This window comes from Macaca nemestrina, chromosome 4, assembly GCF_043159975.1.
Source record: "Macaca nemestrina isolate mMacNem1 chromosome 4, mMacNem.hap1, whole genome shotgun sequence".
Lineage (NCBI taxonomy): Eukaryota > Metazoa > Chordata > Mammalia > Primates > Cercopithecidae > Macaca > Macaca nemestrina.
Window position 1 is genome coordinate 98837491 of NC_092128.1, and position 24912 is coordinate 98862402.

Here is a 24912-nt window from a genome sequence, read left to right on the forward strand (position 1 = left end):
CTGCCAAAAGTTATGCAACAATATACTTAAACATCAAATCATCTAAATCATTTGGGTGGAATCATCGATCCTTAACCAGGCTTGTGAAAGGTTATCTTGGCTCTGTTTACTTTGGACAGGCATCAAGCATCTGCTTTCCTCAGAATCTGAAAGTCACTGGGTCAAGGCTGTCGAGGCCCCTTTTCACACAGAGGAATCAGTCAAGGACTGAGACTGCTCTGTGTGGTGGTGGTGGTGGTCACCTGGCCAATTGCATGGAGAGTCACTTCGTGGCTTTGGCAGAGTCTGCCACTGTCTGCTAGAACAAATGTGGAGCCAAAATATGATTTGTCTGTTTTGACGTGTGTACATTTTCTGAGTACAAGAGACTATTGATAAGAAGTTTAGGTAAGTGGAGAGAATGTTTGTTGATTCCCCAGAAAGCACAAAATGTTCATTCAGTGAAGAGAGAAGGCCATTCGCTCATTATGGTTATGAATTAACGCTACATCTTCTATAGCAGAGGTTCCCAAGAGTGTATTGAAATTGCCTGGGAATTTGTTGAAACACAAATTGCTGGGTCTCAGCCCCATAGTTTCTGATTTCGTAGGTCTAGGGCAAGTGGACACAATGTTGAGAATCTGCACATCTAATACGATAATTCAGAAAATACTGATGCTGCTTGTCCAGAGACCACTCTTGGAGACCACTGCTCTATAAGCAAGAGTACGTCACTAACTGTAAGAAACGTAAATTCAGATCCGAGAACTAGCACACTACCAAGCAAGGGGGGAAATCATTCTCATGAGACAGTCATTGAATGAATACATGAACCAAAGAGCACATAAATACCTTCTCCTCTATCATGCTACATTTCCCATATTTCTTTATACTGGACTTCATACTACATATAAATAAAGATGGCCTTCGATATCCTTCAACCAACCACAGTGGGTTCTGAAAGCATACATACATGTGCATGCACACCTCCCCTGTGGTGGTCTGCTCAATGTAACCCAACCTCCACTCTCTCCTTCCTTTTAATAGCAGAACCTCCAGAGTGCCTGCTGGGCAAATGGCTGCCCAGCTGCAGACTGATCTCCTCACCCCACCCCGTAGCTAGGTGTGCCCACTAAGTCCCTCTTCCCACAGGCTGAAAAGCAGATAAAGCGAGAGAAGGCTGGCCTCAAGCACCAAGTCAGGACCGCAGCCTAGAGTAGAAGGTGGCAAAGTTCTCTTGTAAAGAGCCAGACAGTGAATATTTTTGGCTTCGTGGGCCCGATCAGCTCTATCACAACTACTCAACTCTGCCATTGTAGCACAAAAGCAGTCACAGACGGTATGAAAATAATGAGTATGACTGTGTTCCAATAAAACTTTATTTATGGACGTGAAATCTGAGTTGCAAATAATTTTCACATTTTTTCCAACCATTTAAAAATGTAAAAGCTATTCTTAGTATGTGGGCTGTACAAAAACAGGAGACAGGGCAAATCTGTCCCAAGGCCGGTAATTTGCCAACCCCTACCCAGTGGGAAGATGACACAAGACAGAAGGAACCCGTCCTTAGACAGCTTCGTGGAGGAGACCTACTACCCACCCTGAACCACAATCTACTTCCATTAGTGACAGAGACAGCTTTTATCTTCTTTTAAACAATTGATTTCAGGGTCCCTGTTAATGAAGCTTAGCATGTAATGCTAACTCATGCACCTACATACACACGATCACATTTTGGTGTGACATGGTTTGAGTTTAGGACTGTTCAAAATGAACAAAAAATTAAGGAATGGAAGAGTCCTCTTTATTTTTTAATCCCCGATGTAAGCTTAAATTCCACATGGTCACCTCCTAACTTTCTCAGGTAGCAGAACTGATAGGAATAAACACTCATGTTGGTTCCTGCAGCAGGGATTGCCCAATGCCTATTCTCTCCTTATCTCTGCATAACAGAACCCTGGACAATGTGCCCTGCAGGGGAAATTATACTTCTCCACCTCTCAAAACTTGGTTGAAAGCAGGCACTCTGGGCCTAGGGAGAAAGAAGGCCACATTGTAAAAAAAAAAAAAAAAAACACACACACACACACACACACACAGAGAGAGAGACAGATAGCACTAGAGAGAGAGAGAGAGAGAGAGAGAGAGAGAGAAACAGAGAGAGAGAGAGAGACTTCCTAACGTTGCCTGGGCCTCACCCAAAACCCATCGTCCATAGGGGACTGACAGGAGATAAAAAGGCAAGGAGGGGTAGCCAACATAATGGAGGCAGTAGTTATTGGTAGGGCCTTCCAGAAAGCCCTTTTGGCCTTCCTGCCCTTTCTTCTGGAAGCCTAGAAATCATGGAGTGCTAACGAAAGGGGAAGAGAATGGCAGAGACTCCAGTTGGCACAAACATCCTGGGAGTGGGGTTGATGGGAACTCCCTGTACTACTTTTGCAACTTTTCTGTAAATCTAAAATTATTCTAAAAATTAAGTTAATTTTTAATTTAACAAATTTTGTAAACTCTAAAGAAGAGTAACCTAAGCAGAAGAAACAAGAGCAAAGATCTTGAGACATGAACAACATTGGCCAACTCAGGAGAGGACAGTGAGTGGGTGCAGCATAGGAGCAGAGAGGAAGGCGGGAGGGAGGTGGGGCCTTCAAGGGGGTATGGGCAGGAAGTGTTGAGACCATAAGCCTTAGGAAGGTGTCTGGGTTTCCTTTTGTTGGAATGGAGAGCCTTGTCAGCACAGTGGCTTGACATGACTGACATTCTGAAGGATCACTCTTGCCACTATGGAGGACAAGCTCTAGGGCGGTGGAGGACGCTGGAGGCCCAGGAGGAAGCTGATGGGGCTTCAGTCACAGTCTTCAGCCTCCTCACCAACTGCAGGAAGAATCAGTTGTACTAGTAAAGTTCATTCTTCCTGGTGTACACACAGCCTATTATACTGTAGACTGCATAAAAACCGGGGAGTCCAGATTCTCATACTTCACTCCTGGTGCCTCAACAGTTTTTAAAAATATTCACCCAAGCCCTGATACCCCTTATAAACAAAGCCATAATTACAAAATAAAGTGCTTTGAATTAAAAAGTTGTTTTAGGTTAGATTGTGATAGTTTAAAAACAGCTACTTCATGAGTTTGGTTCTGCTTACAATAGCAAAAAGCAGAACTTAACAGAATGATGGGGTGATGCTGCCCTCCAGGTGGTGAAAATTGGTTTTGGGTGGAGCAGGGAATCTCACTCTAAGTGTAAAGCACAGATTATGTACAGGACATCAACAGATGCACAGTTTATCTGTGGTATTAAAATCTCATGAGGAGGGATGGGAATAGGAAAAAATGTCAAAAAAGGCTCCGGGGTATGGGGGCACATTGTGAAAAAAAGGTTGAGAAATGTGAATTTGCATAAGCACCCCAAATATAGCATAACCCAGGCAGAACTCCCCTGTCACTCTCTCCCCTCACCCTGTTCTTCTTTTCTTTCCAGCCCTTACCACTACCTAACACGATATACTTTTGTTTCTGTTGTTGTCTATCTGTGTCCCCTATCTAGAATGTAGGCTCCCTGAGGGCAGGGGCTTTGCTTGTGGCTGCACCCCCAGCACTTACAGCAGGGCCTGGCACATGGTAGGCGAGGCTTGTTTTGTGAAGGGAGGCTGTTGGGTGAGACATCCTCAAAGGTTCCTTCTGCTGCAAAACTATAAGATTCTCAGATACCCTCGCATTGTCAGTCACAAAACATTGCTTTAGATCCATCCCAGGAGGCCATTCCTTGCATACCAAAACCATCTCATCAGAAGGTGGCCCCGCTTATGATCTCCACCCCCAGGACCAGCTGTGTTTTAGGAAGGCCACGATATATTTATCGAAGCAGCTCCATGGTCAGAAACTTCAGCATGACAGTACCTCATGCTGCATCAGGTGATCAAGAAAAGATTACAGGCTTTCTAAAATTATCAGCAAGATATGGACCTTTATGACTTGCATTCAGTTTCTAATTTTCAAGAAGGAAGTAGTAAATCATTTGGAAGTTTGTTTTTGGTTTGCTTGGAGAGAAACGTTTTTGAGCTATCAGGTATAGAACCACAGTATTTTTTGATCTGAAAGAAACCTCAGAAATCATCCGCTCCTGCATTAGGATGTAGCTGTGGATCTCAACATCTAAGTTTGAACTCTGGTTACGTTCTAGTAAGTAACAATGGGCAGATTATTTAAGCACTCTGTAGCTCAGCTTCCTCATTTGTAAATTGAGAATAATACTAGGTACACCCCATAGATGAATTAATTCATGTAAGGTTGTCTGAACGATAACAATGCGTAGCACAATTCAGGCATTCAACAAATATTAGCCATTATCATTATAAAAAGCCTTTTGGTTTTTACTTTTTTTAACTTGAAAAACCCTTTAATCTAAAAAACAAGTCTATTCAAAAAGCCCTGTAGGTAGAGGATGAAAACTACTAGGAAGTCCTACAGAAACCCTAGAACCCCAAGAACTAGAAAACCAGTGATTAAACCCAATGCACATATTTTATTCCCCAAGAAATGGAGGCTGCAGGTTGAAGTGGCTAGTCAAGGTCACAGAGTACTCCAGTTTCAACTACTGGCCCTCTTGCGCTCTGCATTACCAGGTGCCTCCTCGTTATTAAGGAAGTACAGAACATGTGCTAATGGGGGCTTTGCTGCTGTCACGGGAATGAGTGCCAAGAGTGACATTCAGAAACTGCACGTGATCTTTATAGAGAATCATGGAGGTCCCCATGGCAAAGTGAAAAGCAGTAAGTCTCTCTGGGGCTTCCCTAGCAGATGGTTATACAGCTTCTGCTTGAATATTTCCAATGAACCCACTGCTTTTCCTGACAGCCTTTGCTGCTAACTAGCTATAGAAACCAGACTTAGAAGCAGCATATGATTATCCTTTATTCCCCAAGAATCTCACCATTCCCAGGGCAGTATGGTGAAGGCTTTGGAATCAAGCAGGCCTGACTGTGTGATCTTGAGGGGGTTACTTACTCTCCTTAAGGCTCAGTGTCTTCACCTATAAAATCCAAAAAATATATAGTACCTCCTTTGCAGCCTTTCCGAGAGGGTCAAATGAGAAAATGCATTCAATTGTGTTTTGTAGTCCCCAGTACTTAGCTGGAGCACAATAAATTGTAACTGCTATTAATTATCATTATAACCATCTACTCTCTCCATTAAACCATTAGGCTATATGTTAGCTCTTCAAAGGAAAGGCAAAGTTCTCAACAGCAGGCTCACTTATTTGGTCCAAGGCAGAAACTTGCTAGCTGCCTACCCAAATTAGGCCTTCCTTTCCTCCACAGTAATAGAATTATAGTTAGGCCACGCTGAGGATATATGCACCTGTGCCTTTGCAGCTCCATGTAGCCATGGAATTAAGTTCTCACTAATGCAATAAAAGTGGAAATAACAAGTTATCACTAACAGCCTAGGCCATACACATTGTATGTGTACTCCTCCATACTCTTTTCCTTTCCCTCCAGAGGAACACAAAGTTTCATCCTCAGGCCCCAGAGAATCCAGCCTCTACCATACAGAAGAGGAATACAGTTTAGGAGTGTAGAGAAATAAGATGGAAGGAACCTGAGGCCCTCAATGACTACATGGAGCCAGGAAGACTGCCTACCTACCCTGGGCCCTTACGTGAAAGAGATAAACTTCTTGAGCCTTTAGTTCACGTAAGGTTGGGCCTATTTGTTACAACAGCTGAACTTTCTGTCCTAGAGTGACCGCTCCTTGGGATCAGTGACTTAAGCTGAAACATTTACAACACCTGTCAACAAGCTAAACAGTAAGATCATGGCCACAACCTGAGAGACAAGTAAAAGGACAGGTGTTAGAAGAATATTAGAAGAATATATTCTTTAAATACCCTTTAAGTCTTGTAGATACACCATGAAAATTAGTCTCCATGCTTTTTGCAACTCTTCTGATATAACATAAAGACACCAGGGGCTTCCTTGGGTATATAAAATGTCTGATGAAAGGCAAAGCATGAAACTAACTCAAAGCCTTTACATTCCTATGGCTTCAAGAGTCTTTATTTCAGGCAAAATATGAAAGTGAAAAAAGGAGGACTAAATCTGTTTTTAGGCATAATCTAATCTGGTCCTTGGAGCTTAAGACTTCATGGTAGAGGAAACATATCTGAATACGATTCAGTGGCAATCAGTTTAAGTTCCTGTGTCATAAACTTAGTGCCACTGCAGATGAGATGCAGAGCCATGGATCATGTCTTCTGGAGGCCCACAATTTAGTGAAGAGAAACAGGAAGATAATGGAATAACAATAATAGAGTGCTGCCTGTTGTGCCTGCTATAACAGATAATAAGAAAAGCATTATCAGCTCATAGTCATTAAATGTTTAACATGTGCCCCTCTCACATCAGTCTTATATGGCAGGTATCCTATTCCTCATTCCTCAGTGTGCACATGGGAAAATCATATATTAGTAAGTTGCCCAAGGTCACACAGCAGTCCAACCAGAACCTAGGTCAACTGACATCAGTGACAGCTCTCTCTGCCACAAGAAGGTGTGACATACAGTGGGAGAATGGGAAAAGAGGTTCCCAACTGGCTGGGCTGCCCTTTTCCATCCTCCATGACATCGACTTGGAACTGGGGAAGAAAAGGGGCACATGAACAAGTGGCAAAGCAGCCCCAAAAATTCTTAAAGCTCTCTATGCTAGGGGAGGGCATCACAGGAAGCATCCCTTAATGTTCTCAGCCTTGCCAAGCAGCTCAGGAATTGAGAATACAAGTGCAGAAGACTGGGCAACCCAAATTAAAGCCTTTAGATTTTTAAGGAAACTTAGAATGAAAAGGGGTCATCCCTAAAAAAAGCAGCAGGTTCCCCTATTCTTTGTGGCCAAGCAGAAATCATTTAATTGCTTTTTTTCTCCTTCAAGCCTCAGTTTCCCTGCCTGAAATGCTTATTAACTCCTCCATGGGGAGTTACAACATATGCATCCCAAGCCCTCTGGGATGCTGTAGGGACAGCAACCTCCTGTTTACAGAGTACCATGGTCAGTTTAGGAGAAAAATTTTATCTCTGTACTAAACATCAAAATCCTTTGGACTCCTCCTATTTCTGATAAAATGCATCCATGATAGATTGGATTATTGTTCACTCACAGCTCTTCCTCCTCAAAAGAAATATACTTCCTTGACCTATTAATTCTGGGCTTGGCCATATGACTTAATTTGGCAAAAGGAATGTTGTGTGCACGATGTGAATAGATGCCTTAAATAAGCTTCTGTGGTTTGGCTTGGCACTTAAGCTCTAGTAGTCCACCATGAGAAAAGTATGTCCCTACTAGCTGCTGCCCCTTCAGCCTGGTTCCCAGAAGGAACACCAGTGGGCAGATGTAAGCCCAACCCACAGCAGATTAGCTGACCAGCAGCCTAACACAGAGCCACCCAGCTGAACCCAGACTCAGTCAGCCAAACCACAGTCCCCCTGCAGACCAGATAGCATTCGTGCTTATTGTCTAAAGCTACCGAGTTTTGGGATAGTTTGTGATGCTGCATTATTGTAGCAGTAGCTGATCATCATTTTACTTAAGGAAAGGCTTAATTACAGGTACAAATATATCTATCTTGGCATATTTCACACTCTGATTTTTCTCTTGAACTTCATTGACTGCATGGGCATCCTGTCACCCAAAGCACATTACTTTTCAATTACTTGAACAAAGATGCTGACAGGTGGAAATACAGAAAACAGGTCCAGATGTCCACGGTAAAACAAATGGCGTATTCTGACAGTAAAGTGTTTCTACTAACATCTCTCCACGACATGCAGATGTGAAAGAAAAAAACTACTGTTCATGGAATTCATAAAATACTACCTTTCAGAATTAAAGAAATGGCACTGTGATGGTGAAATAGTATCTTCAGAGTTGGAATCTATAGAATCTCCCACAGTACTTTTTCTCAAATAAAATATATGTCACGTTACTGCTTTCAAGACCATTCTCCTCCCCTGCCCCCATTTCTGGCAGTCTCATAACCACTAAAATATACGCAGATTTCACAAAGCTACTGAAGAAATTTTTTTAAAGAAATCTATAGGCTCTCAGTTTGAAAACCGTACCAAACATTATTTTCAATACATCACAATTGGCCTGGCATGTGGCTCACGTCTGTAATCCCAGCACTTTGGGAGGCTAGGTGGAAGGATCACTTGAGCTCAGGAGTTTGAGATCAGCCTGGGCAACACAGGGAGACCCCATCTCTACAAAAAATATAAAAATCAGTCAGGTGTGGTGCTGCACACCTGTAGTCCCAGATACTCAAGAGGCTGAGGAGGGAGGATTGCTTGAGCCTGAGAGGCGGAGGATGCAGTGAGCTAAGATGGTGCCACTGCACTCCAGCCTGGGTGACAGAGTGACACTCTGTCTCAAAAGAAAAAAGCAAAAACAACAACCTTATTTTCACTCCCACTTCCAAATAGCAAACACTAAATAAATTACATTAGTCAAATGAGTTACATTAGCCAAAAATTTTTATTTCAATACAGAACACAAAAAATAAATAGAGCTTTTAGGATTAAAAAACAAGCAAACTAGATTTAAAGAGAACTAAAGTGCCAGTTAGGGCTTCTCGGGTCCCTAGGGGGCTTTGAAGGTGGTAATGGGGCTTTGAGCTATTTGAATGTTATAAAAAAGCAGAACGGAAACTAACCATAATGAAGCCACACAACATTCCACATCATCCTTTGGGGCTGGAATTAGGTTGCCTCCACGTGGTGACATTGACTGACACAAGGCTAAGCATGCAGATCCCAGCTCCCCCTCCTATCCCACCCCCACCATTCTCCTCCTCAAACACACCAGATACTCCCATCTCAGGCCCTTGCAGCCTCTGCCTGGAACATTCTTCCCAAGACACCCCAATGGCTCATTCACTCCCCTTCATCGAGCTTCACTGAACTTTGTTCAGACCCCTTCTGAAATGTTTCCCTCTCAAAGAGGCCGTTCCAGACCACCTTATCTCAAACAGGCCTTTCAATCTCTCCTGACTCGCTGTATTTTTCTTCACAAGGTTATGACTGTTTGAAATTAGCTCATGTATTGTGTTTTGTCTGCTTCTTCCATGAACATGAGGCTTTAACTGTGTAGTTCACTACTATATCCCCAGCTCCTAGACAGTACCTGGCACTCAATAAATAGTTACCAAACACATAAATTGGGTGTTTCAGATGGTGCTGCATGAAAAATTTAAAAACAAAGCATTTAATTACTTATTAAATCAGCCTGTTTTGTTAGACAAAATCTTTCAAGAAATAGAACCCGCGAGAAGGGAGAAAGAAAATTAACAAAAGAGACCCTCAGTTATATTAAAAAAAAAAAAAAGTTGGAAACCATTTTCTTACTCAACTACTGCTAAGTCAAATAAGCCTGGACCAGCTGCTTAACTGTATCAGGGCAATATATTCTGTAAGGCTAAAAATGGTTTCAACTGATGTTGACAAAGATTGTTTAGGAATAAAGTATTTTAAATATTCTCTGCAATAAGTAAACAACTCAACTATTGCTATGCAAGCTTCTAAAACAGGGCCCAGCTTGGGGTTTGCCCGAGAAGCTTCCAGCATTTAAGTCTGTAACATTTCAAGGACTATTATTAAAGAGATGCACGGCCCCTTAAAGAGGAAGGCATAGCATTTTGTGAGTCCTATAGTCATGTTCTTGGATTTCTTCATAAAAGCCCTACAAATCCTTTTGAATGATTCACAACAAACCTTTATAAACCAGACATATAAAATAATCTCTTGTTTTTTCCTTTGCTTAGTTGTTGCAACATGAAATAATTATGTTTTCTGCTTATATAGTTTAACAAACCTCTCTAGACTCTTGAAATGCCTTTTCTCTGAAATAGAAAATTACATTTATCAAACATGGAAGTATTTTTCTAATCACATGATCTAATGTCTCAAAAACTTAAATCTGGATAAACAATACTAAATTAAGGCTGGTATATTTTCAAACAGCAAGAATTTGTGTGTGGAATGTTTTAACAGCTCATGAATTCCTACGACCACTCAGTATGACTTATACAAACACAAACCAAAACTCTACCAGGGAAATCAAATTTCACCAAATATCTCCAAGTTAAAAAGCTTAACAAAAAGCAGAAATGTATATGGTTATTTTGATTATTTTCCTCCCATCATATTATGGAAACATGAAGAGGACAGGAGAATTTGAGGAGTGTGTGGCATGGGGAGCATCACCATGGATGCAAAAAAAAAGGTAAATCCTATTAGTATTACAACATGTGTGGGGGCTTCCTGATCACCAGGCCCTTCGTAATCATGTTTCTATTTAATTCTCACAACAACACTGGGAGATAAGTACTATTCCCATCCTCATTGCACAGTAGCTGAGAGCTAGAGGAATTAAATAAGTTGGCCAAGGTCACGTAGCCTGTGGGATTCCAGTGGCATGCATAACCGCTTCACAGTAAAACCTCCACCCCTGCCTCCTGCAAGAGACAAGGAAGGGAAATAACCAGACAGCTTCTTTTTCTTCAGAATTCACCAGCTAACACACTGCATATAGGTGGTGTCTCACAAAACACTGTGATATGTTCATACTATCATCCCATGTTAGAGAGGAAGAAAGTGAGGCACAGGGAGGTTCTATAACTTGACAGGAACAAAGCCAGGACCCCAAGAGAGGCAGGCAAGCTCCAGGAACCTCACACTGAACCACGGCTTACTGCTGTTCTCTCAACTTTTCTCATCCAAGCACCTGCACTCACTCACAACTTTAAATTTTCAAGGACGAAATTAGCTAGTTGGCCTAGATCATCTGTAAGTTTCCTTTCCATTTTTAAATGATAGGATGCTCAATTCACTTGCAAAAGGATTTTTGCTACAATAAAAACACTCTGGAGAGAGTTTTTCAGTGGTCCTGCTTTTTTTTTCCCAGGGGAAAGAAATGGTACTGATAATAATCTTAATACACTTTTAGGATTAAGGCTTAGCATTTTAGAATTTGGTATAAAAGAAAAAGTTTTAATTACAATGTTTTCATGTTAAAAATAGTTAACTGCTTCATAAAGAACAATGGAAATTTTGAATAAAAACCACTATAAGCTATTATTCTTTTCATTATTCTATAGTTTGGATAGCTTCTTTGCAGGAAGCAATGGTATACAAGGTTTACTTTGTACCCTGCCATTCATATGTGCTTCATTAAAGCACGTGGCCTGTCATCAATGGCTCTTATTAAATACAGCGATTGGGTGGAGTGCAGTAGTTGTCTTGCACAATGTTTTTAAACCCATCTGTATTAGTTGCCAGCATTTAAAGATGAGTTTCATGTAAAAATCTTAATTCCTAGCTTCTCTCTCTCAAATAATAATAAATAAATAAAAGCATCTGCCAACAAAGGGCCTGTACCCCAACATGGCAACACTGGGTATCAGCTGCCCTTTTAAGCAAAGCAAAGACTCTTCAGTTTGCCAAAGTCTCCACCATGCCCCATTGCATTGAACTTGGTTACTTCCTCCATACACTATGTCCTCAGGCATGTGAGTTTAAGATCCTTTTACCACCACAGGCTCCCCGGTTTGAGCATTTCTACTCTAACCACATAGCTGAGATAGTATCACAGCATCAAACTTGCTGTATATTAAACGTCTGCCTCCAGTATAACTAAAAACTACACCCACAGAACTGAAACCCAAAATGGACACACCCCTTTAAAAGTCTGATTCCTTTTTGAAATAACACAATCCTCCCAATGCTCGATATTTCATTAGTGTAACCCAATGAGTTCCCAACCTTGGCCGCACATTAGAATCAACTCTGAAGGGCTAAGAACACATAGGCCCTGACCCAGACCATTCCACACCAACTGCATCAGAAGCTCCGGGGATAGAACCCTGGAAACCTTTTCTCCCCCAGCTTCACCCAAGTGATTCTGAATGGCAAGCCATGTGTTAAAGTACTGGGGTAAGCTCTAACATACACGGTGTGACTTATCAATCAATAAGGCTGATTTTCCACAAGCCACAGATGAGAATCATTCTCATTACAAGTTATGTTAAATATATTCCACTGAAGGTGCCACGATAGTTCCAGCAATTGACAAAAGACGATTCCTTTACTCTAACATCTGAAGTGAAGTGCATGTATAACTTAATGTTATATGTTAATCTCTTGATTTTTCTGTGCGATGTTTGCATATTTTAACAGCAAATACTTTGGTGTGGGCCCCTGAAAGTGCTGAAGTGGAGCCAACATATAAAAGGGAGTTTCCAATCTGGGCAGAATATTGAGACACATTAGTTTAAATCACACATCATCAACCACTTGGTTGAATTGATGCCAAACTCCAGATGTCTAGTGTCAGAAAGATCTTATTAAAAGATGTACTTGGCATCTCTCTGAAACCTAAACTATGTCTAAGTTACACAAGGACTGCGAAACACCTGTGCGACACTTGCTATCAGTCCTGAAGATGAGTCATACTCCACAGTCCATCAGCCAGTCAGATTCCCAAGTAAACTGAGATGAGCTCAATGAGGAAAAGAGAGGCCTAGGAAAAGTTAACTGGCAACTGTCGAGGCCACAGCTTTCCATAAGAAGTACTCAGCTTGGGTTTACAAAGAAACTTCAAAAACCCCATTTCCTTCATGTGATGTTTGATACCTGAGGAAGCCTGGGCATAATTTCTGCTTCTGTATGCCTATTGCCATGGTGTTCAACTTACTTAACAGAAAACCGTACAAGTATGTCTCTACAGATTCCCCTGCTTTTGCCATTACTTTCATAATTATGCCATATATGGAAAATCAGGCAGCTAAATTAGCATTCGAGAGGCTCTCGCTAAATGAATTAGGTAAGAAATGGGTGCTTCAATTTTAAGCCCAGATGTGCTCCTGCAGAAGCGATTTAAGATCTGGTGCTGGAGTGACAGGACTTGACGTGTGCCCTCTGTGTGGATGGCACCAGGGAGATGTCCAGCAGTGAGGGCTCTACACACAGGCCACGAGCACTGAGGGTTTTCAGTGCTTAATTCACAATGTTTACAGTTGGAGCCCGTATGTATGTACCGTTGGTCAAAAAAAAAAAATCTTTAAAATAAAGTACATGAGCTGAGCACTGGGCCATGTGCCTGCAATCCCAGTTACCAGAAGGCTGAGGCGGAGGATCGCTGGAGTCCAAAAGTTCAAGATCAGCCTGGGCAACATACCAAGACCCTGTCTGAAAAATAATAATAAAGTAAAGTACATGAACATAATTACATGATTTCAATTTTGGAAATCTGAAGCAAAAGAGAAGTTGGGGTGTGTGTGTGTGTGTGTGTGTGTGTGTGTGTGTGTGAGGGTTAGGTATTGCGTTTGTCAGGAGAACCTATCCTTAAATAATCATCAGTGAGGGAGAGAAATCCAGTTAGCATCTTTAGACAATTCAGTAATTACAACCATTTTAGAACTGCCAAAGTATTGTTTTCATTGTTGTTACTGTGATGGGATGCTCATGGACCCTCCTGTCCTACCTAAGCGTTTTCTTCAGAAGTCTTGAAACATTCAGAAACATTTCTACCTCAACCAGACAACCAGCATCAACATATTTCATCAACCATCCATATTGCTCCCATCCACACTGCTCTTGGTGGAAATCCAGCCTTTCTGTATTTATTTCTGCAAGACTTTCAGGTGCTGAAGAGCCTTCAATGAAAATGCAAACGTCTTGTAAAAGATCACAACTTAGGGTATAAAGGGCAAGTACGGAGTATATGGGCACACCTGGGAGCAAAGCTGTCCCTGGCTACCCCAGGCATTTTCCTGGCTGTTCTTTGCTCTGTGTCCTGGCTTCCTCCTGTGTTGCATGGGACTAACACTGTATAATGCATATTAAAGCAACTAGCCAGTAGGTACTGTGAAAGGAAAATCAATCTCGGGACCCCCCAAATAATAAATAATACTATTACTATCTCATACAAATAAGACTGTAAGAGCTGCTCAGGTTTGAAAAGCTCAAGTTAGTGAGATCAGGAGGATTCAAAATCCAATTCTGCGTAACTTCACAGTCCATGCTTCTCACCACTCAGGCCTCTGCCTCCTGTATACCAAATACCCCTGGCAATTTAACAAGGAAAATCAATTTCCTTTTTAAATCAGCTTTTAAAAAAGTCTTTTTCAGATTCCCTTAATATAAACTACAGTGGACTAATTGCATAACTGGTATTTGTGTGAATGCCATAAACACATAAATATACAGCCCTCATAGATGCAAACCTACAGAAATTAATTTCAAAGATGTTTTTCACCATCCAAAGTTACCTTTGTAATTTATTTTTTTCACAGCCCAAAGTACTTCTCAATTTTTATTTTCATACCATTTCTGAAAACACGTCTTGGGGAGGAGGATAGGATGATGACAAGACCCTGAGTTTCTGGGGGAGGAAACAGTGCACAGGAGGTGACCACACAGTTCAATGCACACCCCTGCTGGTGCAGCTGTGGGCAGGGGCAACAGGACAGAAAGGGAAAGACCTATTAAAATAATGATATTTATTGAGGTAAAAGAGGCTTTCTGTCCTGAAGGAAAATATTTCTGTTTTATACCAATATAAACAAACACTCTAGTTCATATTTCACTAGGTGTGGTATTTAATTAATATGGTAGCATATTTAACTCCAAAGGAGAAGGCAGTACGTATAGGATGGGGGTAATGTCTACTTCACAGGCTTGCTGTGAGGGCCAATGAAATAGTATACAAAAATTATTTAGCACAGTCTGTGGCAGATAGTCATGATTCCCGAACTGGGAATTCATGGAATAGACCCAAGTTTTGTGGGCCTGCAGATTCAGCCTTTTCTTATGAAAAAAACAAAAATTGAATGTTATAAAATGTTTACCAAAGTGACTATTTATTGAGATTAACAAATCACAACAAATCACAAAATTTTACAAGCTGCAATCCCAAAACATCCTAAAATCAGAATCCAGGAAAAGAACCCAGTATGTGTATTAATTAACTTCCTGACACACTGTTATAAATACTTCTTTTGGGCTGGATACTCTGACGAATCCTCATATCACAAAGACTTATATTCATACCATTTTCTACAGGGCAGAAAGATGACTCAATCTCCCCTCAAGCATGGGTGATCAAAATTTATTCCTAATTATTGATAATTCAGAAAATTTACTTTTGGCCTTATAGTTCTTTATTAGCAATGACATATACATTTTTAGGATTGTTATCAAACCTCTAATCACATCGCTTAATTTTCTTTCACATATGAGTCATAAAAACCCAGGACATTTCAAGTTTTCTCATGTAGTGACTAACTTTAAACATTCTTTTTATCAATGATACTCATTAACCAGTTTGTTGTCAGTATTTTTGGTATCAGGCATATTCATGTCAAGTGAACAAGAATCTTAAACACAGAATTCTCATTAAAAATAGTGCATTTCTAATAGTATATTTGTATTACTGAGTATATTCCTAAAAGAAGAGAATTTTCATAGTGACTACACTTAGATAAGAACTGAATCCTCCACGTAGAATCTTACACATCTAACAAGTGAAAGAATTCTCCACAGACCTGGTTCCATACACCATAAACCATCCCACAGCAGATGTCACGGTACCCATTAACACTGCAATGCTCTGACTCTCCCTTTGTGTAAGGACCCCAGGTGAGCTGGCACAATGGGTGGTGATCCTATGAAGCAATTTCTACACTAGGATGGCTACGGATAACTTGACACAGAGATAACTGTGAACTGCATAAATACATCCCACTAAGCCCAAACGAAATGTGGCCCCAATTTGACTTCCCTCTAGCTATATCTCAAAAGCACTTTCAAGTCCAATGTCATCGAACCCAAACAGAAATGTGAGAGCAGGGAAGTCAGAATGAGAAAGAAAAACATTAAGTGATTGCTGTTAAAATCTTCTTCCAATTTTACCAGTTATGATCTCACAAAGGCCCAGCTACATACACTGCTAGGGCTCCTCCAGGGGCCTGGAAAGTGCTAGGTGAGCCCTGGCAATATATTCAAAAATGGCAAGGAATGTGTTGTACAGGTGAGGGGCCCTGGGGCTGGAGCTTCATTAACTTCACAATAAATCTGCCTCTGTGGTCCCTATTATTATTCATCATTTATCTCAGTCTGTACATGTCTGGTCTCTCCAAATAAATTTCAAATCCTTAGAGATAGGAAGTACTGTCTTAAGCACTAACATATAAGAAATACTAAAAAATATGTGGCTGTCTTCACTATCCATGGTGATCTTAAAAGAGAGGGAAAAATGTATAATACAAATGTATATATACACACACATAAATATGTATACAAACATGTGGATATACATACACACATATATGTGCTATGTGTATAGACATATACATGTATTATTTATATATGTGTTAGATATCCTATATGCCTTTGTGTCTAAAATATATATTTATTTCTATATATCAATTATATCTATAATACCAAAAAAATGGTGAGTTTTTCAGTGTTATTAACCTGGTATCCAGACCGTGTCCCTTCAAGGAGGTCTATCTCAGGCGAAAGTCACCATTGAAGTCTGGCAGGCAATAAACAGTGCTTCCTTGGGAGGCCCGTGGGTGAGCCGGGCAAGGGACAATGGCCATCAGGGGCTATCAGTACTCTCTGGTGCTGGGCAGACGGTCTATTGTTAGTGACCCTAGAAGAGTCCCTCTGACTCCTGCCAAAGTTGAGAGCAATTGGAAAGACTTCACCCTTAAAGAGGATTTCCACTAATCTGGTCCCTGCTCGCAGCTAGCTTTAAAAAAAAAAAAAAAAAAAAAAAAAAAGTAGGTGAAAACTACTGCCATGTTCCAGTGCTTACAGCGAGGGGAAAATACAATTTTCTTTTTTTTTTTTTTTTTTTTTTTTTTTGAGACGGAGTCTCGCTCTGTCGTCCAGGCTGGAGTGCAGTGGCCGGATCTCAGCTCACTGCAAGCTCCGCCTCCCGGGTTCACGCCATTCTCCTGCCTCAGCCTCCCGAGTAGCTGGGACTACAGGCGCCCACCACCTCGCCCGGCTAGTTTTTTGTATTTTTTTAGTAGAGACGGGGTTTCACCGTGTTAGCCAGGATGGTCTCGATCTCCCGACCTCGTGATCCGCCCGTCTCGGCCTCCCAAAGTGCTGGGATTACAGGCTTGAGCCACCGCGCCCGGCCACAATTTTCTTTACACCAATTAAATATATTAAATGAAAGGCACTTTTAAAAAATACACACATAATGAATTTCTGACATCTATGGTTTCCCATCTACAGATTCTAAATAAAGAACACTTTTCAATTTAATATGTTAGCCAGGTCAACATGGAAACAAAATGTGTATCTACAATCCAGCAGGTATTTCTTTGTATGCAGGACATGTCTGCACTGTTAAGATCTAAAGGCAGGGGTAAGAATGGGGTGGAGAAATATAAGGAAATGTGGAGTATGTATGATTCTTGCCCTAGAAGCAAAAACTAGAAAAGGAAGATTTTTAAGGAATTCAGAAACAATGCTCTACAATACCAGGCCTCTGGCTTCTCAACAGTCCCAGGGAAGCCCCTCATCAAGTGTCACCAGCCTGTACCAGCCTTAAGGCGTCCTCATTGTCATATACAGGAAGAATTGGGTTTTCTCAAAACAGCTGTCAGTTTGTATTTCCAGAACTGTCAACGTAGGAGATATCTCTGAAATATATGAACGCTAAAGAAAACCATTTTCTGAAGAATATGTAGGTTTCTGTCAACCCAGTTACATGCAGAGTTTTGGTGTCTGTACATTTCGGTCACATGTCAGAAAATGTGTATACCAAATGAAAACAATTAGAAGCTTGTGAAACTTATGAGACAGGATGTTCAACAGTGATGTTTTCTGAAGGATGATCTGACTGTTTACAGGTGAGAAGAGGCTTATGCAAAAACCAGTGAAGACAGAGTTTTGGAGACTGCCATGAAGTTTCAGATTTCGGGTTCCCTTATCCTGCCTATGGTGTGTGTGGGTGTGTGTGCGTGTGTGTGTGTGTATGCACATGCATTTAAAATTTCTCCTAGCACTACACCTGGGGGCTTCTCGGGAACCCTGGGAGTAACAGTGAGATCTTGCCGCCAAGCCACAGGGTGCAGGCAGAGAACAGGGCAGGCAGCAACAAGCCTTTCATTCATTCATTTGTTCATTCAGTCATTCCTTCTCCCCACAGGAAGTGTTCTCAAGGGAATGCACCCACAGGCCCAAGGCACAGTGCCTCTTTCTAGTCCTGGATTTTTTCAAATAAATTCAGGCCACAAGGAAAGGCCATGTTGGAGGCCGCTGGCTTTAACACCACTTTCCCAGTCCACTGTGGCAAATGCCTCTGCCAGGGTATAAAGTGCCTCTGGCCACACAAAAGAGAACGTGGCCAGAGGCTGCAATACTACCGCTAGATTGTTGAGGGGTCTCCTATTTCCCGTTCTCAGTCCTTCCCAGGAAGAACCCAATGATGTCACACAGTTATAAAATGCCCAAAACAATACCACAAATAGGTGGATACAACCCATGTTAATCTCGAAGGTAGACTTTAACAGTAGGATTACATATTTATTTAGCAGATACACAAATGGCAAGAAACTACATGATGTAGACAACTTATTATTGTAGATAAATACTTCACATATATTATCTCACTTAATCCTCATTAACCACTCCGTGAGACGGGTGCTGCTACTATCCTCATTTTACAGAGGAGGCACAGTACGGTTAATTTGTCCCTGGTCATACAGCTGACAAGTGGCAGACATGTGTGTTCAACCCCAAGCAGTCTGGGTTCACTATGCCACTGCTCAGATGACCTTCATGTGGAGTTCAGTTACTTTCTAAAGGAGGAAACACAGGCCAATCGTGTGAGGGGAGGTGAGGAGGGGACTGTCGAGTTCTTCACCTAATTGGCAACTGGCATAGGCTCAGCTTTGCATACCTGTCTGGAATTCAAATCTCCAAATCATACAAACCAGCCACGAAAGCTTAGGCAATTATAAACTGTTCCTTAGTTTGCTCACCTAAAAGTGGGAGTAATAAGGGCCAATGACAGACTGTATGACTTATCTATTTAGTACACTGTGGTGCTCCTTTGAGAAGATAATGCAAATATTTACTAAATCATCTTAGGAGCTAAATTCTATATTTTTGATAGTAAGTGGCCTGATTTTTCTTTCCGGAAACTTTGACCTTTATTAATTAGATGGTTTATAAATCTATACTATGAAATGAAGCACTATAGCTTTATTACCTGGGTTTTGGAGATGAGGAAACTAACAAGTAGAGACTCACAACAAGAAACCTGTTGATATTTGGAGTTAAGAACCAAGTTATAGCTAATGCAAGCCATTCTTGGTCAGTGAGACTCTGCCCCTTAACTGGGCCCTTGCAGGGAAATCTCTTTCAATAGCAAAGCTGAGAGTCCTAACATCTGAGGAGAGTTCTGAATGACCTGCTAGTCTGGTACTATCACACGAATAACTGAATTGGGTCAGATTCCTGTGTTTCTATTCAAGTGGTGCAGTCCTGCCTTGGGGCCTGTGCACTGCTGGCTCCCGGAATGTCCTCACGGCTAACTCTCACACCTCCTTCGAGGTTTTGTCTCCCATATCAGCCTCTCGGCAAGGCCCACCCTGACCAATCTATTTAAAATTCCAATACCTTCTCCTCCCAACCCTCCAGACCCTGCTCTAGTTTTTCTCTTTTCTGTATCATTAACCACCTCCCAACATACTGTATATCACATACTTCAATTGTTTATTGTCCGGCCCCCTACCCTAGAATATAAACTTCCTAGAGTGGTATCTTCATTTTGTAAACCAAAAAATATCAAGTGCTCATAACTTTGCCTGGCATAAAGCAGGGACTCAATATATTATTACATAAATAAATTCAAAATGCAGAGGTACTTCTAAAAATGCACCAAATAAATAAGAATGATTCAACAGTTGTGTTTCTGAGACGAAAAGTCATACGATTTCACAGCACTGGGATGCAGGATTGCAGCAGGCATTTCATGGGCCTGGGGCATGACCTTCAGTGCTAAATTTAGTGCTCCTGGTGTTTCTAAGATTCCCGGTTACCAGTTTAACTTCATCTATCTAGGATGTTCATACCAAGAGTGTTTCTACAAACTCAAATACCTACTCAAAATAAGAAGCAAGCAAATCCGGACCTGCTTTTCCCACCTCCATGTAACAGACCCAGACCTATGAATGAATTGATAACAAAATTGATGGAGAAGCACTTCACAGTTGCAGGGCTATGGGATTTCTAGGCAATTTAAATTTAAGTGGGAATGGGGGACAGTTTTAGCTAGGATATTCAGTGTGTACACTGAGACAGGTACTCCAGTACTGAACCAGCAGTGAAATGCAAGAAAGAAAACAGGAATACCAGTACAGCACCCTTCCAGGAGGGAAAAGAGCTAAAACAGTGGATGGTGAAAATCACACTTCCCTTGGTGCCAAAGCCCCAAATCCTTGTTCATTATGGGGAGAGGAAAATAGTTAAAAACAAAAGTTAAGCATACATGTATAAGATAACAGAGAGTTATTCTCAACTTAATGTGCTTAATTAATCCAAACTAAACATAATACTTTGATAATGAAAAATACAGGCCTTGAAAAATCTGCCAAGCAAGAAACACACCACATTCCCATAAATGTTCATTTTATCGCTGTTTAAGGGTTTTTACTAGCGGCTAAAGGTAATAACCCAGATAGGCCCCCAAAATGGAACGCTCGCCTAAGCATATCTCTAATACTCATGGTTGCTAAATAACAAGACTGCTTAACAAATTAAAAGCAAAATAACACATCTCTTATTTTTTTCCTGAATCTTTTTAATGTAACCACTCACCAACAGACATGAAATCAGTAAGTCAATCATTAAAAATAACAGTCTCCAAACTCTTATAGATTGAATTACAAACGATAAATACCACATAACAATACCAGTCTAGAACTTTCACTAAATGCTTTATATTTTCACCCATGTCTCTTCATCAAAAGTGTATTATGACACTATCTACTAATCGGGATATTTTTATTCTTTCTTAAGATCAATTCTTACTTCTTTCTGCATATAGGGCTGCCTTTGATAGTAAAGGGCCTCTCCCCAGCAGAGGTGTATAATAGTTTGAGCCTCTTCATCCTGGGAATTGCAAGTGTTCATTCATTTTAACATTTGCTTTTCATAAAGTTTGCTGGTTCAAACTATTTTCAACTGTGTTAGCCCTGCGACACAGTTCGCCTAGGTCACTGCTATTGCTGTAAACTTAATTTTTTCATATTTTCACTATTAAAAGGACAACACTAGCCTTCTGGGAATGAGATAGCACTACTTCAAAGTTGAGTTTTAGAAAATGTATCGAACTCTTAACCTTCTTAAAAAAATGTGTGCAAAATATTAGGACAATTTCTACACTTAAAAAAACCTCATGACTCACCAAGTTTTAGACCATCTCATACAAACTCCTCAAGAAGGATAACTGTCTTTAACACATCTTAATAAATAGAATTTATACTGTCTTTTAACCAGCTTGTCTAAGTAGGCAGGCAATGGGGTAAAATTATTACTCAGCTTACATAAATTATAGTTTATTCTGAAATAACTGTTAGCGAGAATGAATGGGATATGCAATGACAGCCTTCCTTAAGTCAAGAGATATTATTTATTTATATTACTTATATCATACATATGAATTTATAGCATTATTTATATTTCTTATTTTTTACTTATTATTGGGAGTAAGGGGAAGAACTTAAACTAGTAACATTTCTACCAGAACTTCACAGTACTGGTGTTTTCGCTTTATTTTAAACTAGCCATCATGAAAAATCTGATTTAATACTTTAAAGCACTTTCAGTAATGACTATTCAATCATGATATGAATCAGCAAATTTGTTGCTCCATTAAACTGCTTTTAAGACTACCAAAACTTGCCCAGCTCTTCTGTCACACCTTTAGCAGAGGAAATGGAAGAAGCTATTACAAGGACACCTGAAAACTTGAAAAGTTTCAAAACGTGGACAATTACTCAACAGAATTTTCTTCTGAAAGACATTTTGTAGACGTTTCCCATGATTATCTCCTATTCCGGATGGCCCATCAAATCACATTCTAAACAGGCATTCAACACTTATTAAGCACCCACTGTGTGCAGAGACAGCACTATACTAAGCAAAGGAGCATAGGGTTCTGCCTCATTTTATTCCTGCATAAATACACAGCAGTCGTGATTTATTCTCTCAACTTTGTAGAAACGTGAGCTGCATCCACATGGCTGAATCCACGGCATTCATTTGGACTTCCTGGGGGCAATTTACAGGTTCTCTGGATTAGACAGCCCCATTGGGACACCGCTCGGACCCTTCACCTTCCAGCCCACGCAGGACAATTCGCTGGCGTCGACCACACCTTCCGCAGGTGGTTGGACCGCCTGAGCCAGATGCACCCGGCCCACCTCCCTTAGCAGGGGTTCCGAATAGAAGTGTGAAAATGTGTGCAAGGACTTCTGCAAATCAGAGGATTTGTTGAAAGGTCCAGGGGTCCAGGCGTGAAGGGAAAGTAGCCACCCCGCGGGGCGCCCTCTCCCCGGCGTCCCCCGGGCCCGGGGCACTGCGCAGGCCGCCGCCGGTCCCAGGGCGCAGCCAGCGCACCTCTGGCCTAGCACCATTAGAAAGGCAAATCGCAGAGCCGGGGTGCATTTAAATACCCGGCCATGGGCCCGGGGGGTGGCTCTCCAGCGGACGCTGCCGCAAGGGCCTCCAGGGCGCGTCGACCCCGGGGCGCTGGGCGCGGCCCGCGGGCGCACCCAAGACCTCAGCCCGCAGCGCCCGGGCGTCCGCGCCAGGCCGGGGCACGGGAGGGCACCCAGAGCCCCCGGGCCCGCGTCCCCGGCCCCGCCCGGGTCGCTCGGCCGCCTCCCAGAGAGAGGGCAAGCGCCCGGGCCCCCGCCCGCGGCCGCCGGCCCCGGCCCCCTCCCGATGCACCACACCTAGCAACCGGCGCTGACAGGACGCAGTGGCGGCGGCGGCGGCGGCGGCGGGAGGAGGAAGCGGAATGGCTGCCGCGGTGGAGCCACCCCCGCCCCCCCGCTCCACCTCCCCGCGGCTGCAGCCGCCGCCGAGCCCTGACAGCTCGAGCCGGGGCGGAAGCGCCCGGCGGCGTGCAGCGCCCGCCCCCCGCTGCCCTCAGCGCCTCGGGCTGCTCCGACCACCCGGGCCAACTAACTCCGCGCCCCTGCCCAGCGCCCAGCGCCCGCCGCGCCCTCCGCCCCGCGCCCCGCGAGCCGGAGCTCGGCCCCGCCGCCGCACCCCCCGCCGCCCCGCCGCGGCGCTCCCCGCTCCCACCACTTCGCAGCCCGCGTGCACGCCCCTGAGTCCCCCAGCAGCCAGCCCGCCCGCCCGCGGCACCTCGGGGCGCCCGCCCCCTCCCCCACCCCAGACCGCTCCCCGCCCCCCCGGCACCTCGCGTCCCCGCATCCCGCCACCCCCACCTCGGGGCTCGCACGCGCCCTCCCCGGCCCGCTGCCTCCCTCCCTGCGGGCCACCCCTGGCCATTCCGGGGCTCCCCGCCCAGGCAGGAGTTTCCGCGCGCCTGGCACCTCCGCCCACCCCCGGGCCATTTACCGATGTGGTTGTCCTCGATGTGCTCGATGAGGTCGGCCAGGGTGGGGAAGTGGAGTCCGCAGCCCCCGAATCGGCAGGTATTGGAGAAGAAGGAGGCGGCGGCGATGCCTGTCATGGTGCTACATCGAGAGCCCCCCTGGTGTCGGCTCTGCGAGCGCCGGGCGGGCGAGGGAGGGAGGGAGGCCGGGTGGGGTGAGGAGAGGAGGGGCTGGGGGAGGGGGAGAGAGGCGGGGTGAGGGGAGCGGCGAGGACGGGACGGAGGGAGAGGGGGCGAGAGAGATGGAAGGAGAGCAAGGAGCCACCGGGAGGCAGAGGGGAGGCGGCGGCTGCGGCGGCGGCGTCGGGAGCGGCGCGAGGAGGGCGGGGGCGGGGGGGAGGCCGCCGCAGCTGGGAGGAGGGACCAGGGCGCGCGGCTACAGCTGTGCGGCCCCAACCTCAGCGCCCGGACCCAGGCCTCACCTGCGAGCCCTGCCACCAACTTTATCTCGCTAGGCCTGCCCTTTACAGCTTGCGATCCGTGCCATCTGTTTGGAGCCTCCTTGGTTATGTATATGACGTTCTTAATGCACCCACATGGATTAATTACACCTACCTTCCTGCGAGGAGAACTCAGGGAGTTACCCTGGCCCCTCTCGGGGACATTTTTTTGTACTCAGCCACCTGTCTAGGTGTGACACATTCACAGGGGACCCGGGAAAGGTAATTGTGTGCACCTTCTTCTTTAAACCTTCTTTAGAAAAAGTCTGCATTCTCCGGAGGTTTGTACTAATTGATTTTAATGAAGCTTCCCTCTAGGCCAGAAGAAAATCTTAGCTTTATTTAAATTTCAAAATAGAGTGCTTGGTTGTCAAGTGCATTTGCCTGTGTTTTACATATGTACCACGTTTTTTATACTCCCTGCTCCTTCTAGGAAAACAAAAGCTAAAATAATTTAATCACCCGAAATTACAGCACCCCACTGCACCCACTCCACCATCTCAGGTGTGGTAATTAACCCAACCTCGTTTCAGCCACGGCAGAAAGGACGGTGCATTGGTTAAGGCTAGAAGGAATGGAAACAACGGCGAGGGAAATGGTGACTCTTATTTAAAAAGGAAGCGATTTCATCCTGTGAGCATTTAAACCATAATGTTGACCAGGTAACCACTTAAGTTGAATTTAGTAGCTTCCCTGAAAACCAGCATTTTGCTGATTATCAATTACTTTCTGGTCCCCACCCCCTCCTCCAGTTGCAGTCATATTTCTGCTGTAAAGTGTCTATTTGCCATA

At 43.3% G+C, this 24912-nt stretch overlaps 1 protein-coding gene across 1 annotated transcript in view; it reads right to left on the reverse strand.

Moving 5' to 3' along the window:
* LOC105475778 (JAZF zinc finger 1) overlaps positions 1–23977 on the reverse strand; it is a 351209-nt gene extending 327232 nt beyond the window's left edge. Inside the window, exon 1 of the mRNA XM_011731260.2 lies at positions 23644–23977. Coding sequence (XP_011729562.1) covers positions 23644–23758 — 115 coding nt within the window. The 5' untranslated portion in view covers positions 23759–23977. The remainder of the gene's footprint in view (positions 1–23643) is intronic.
* Positions 23978–24912: the final 935 nt, after the last annotated feature.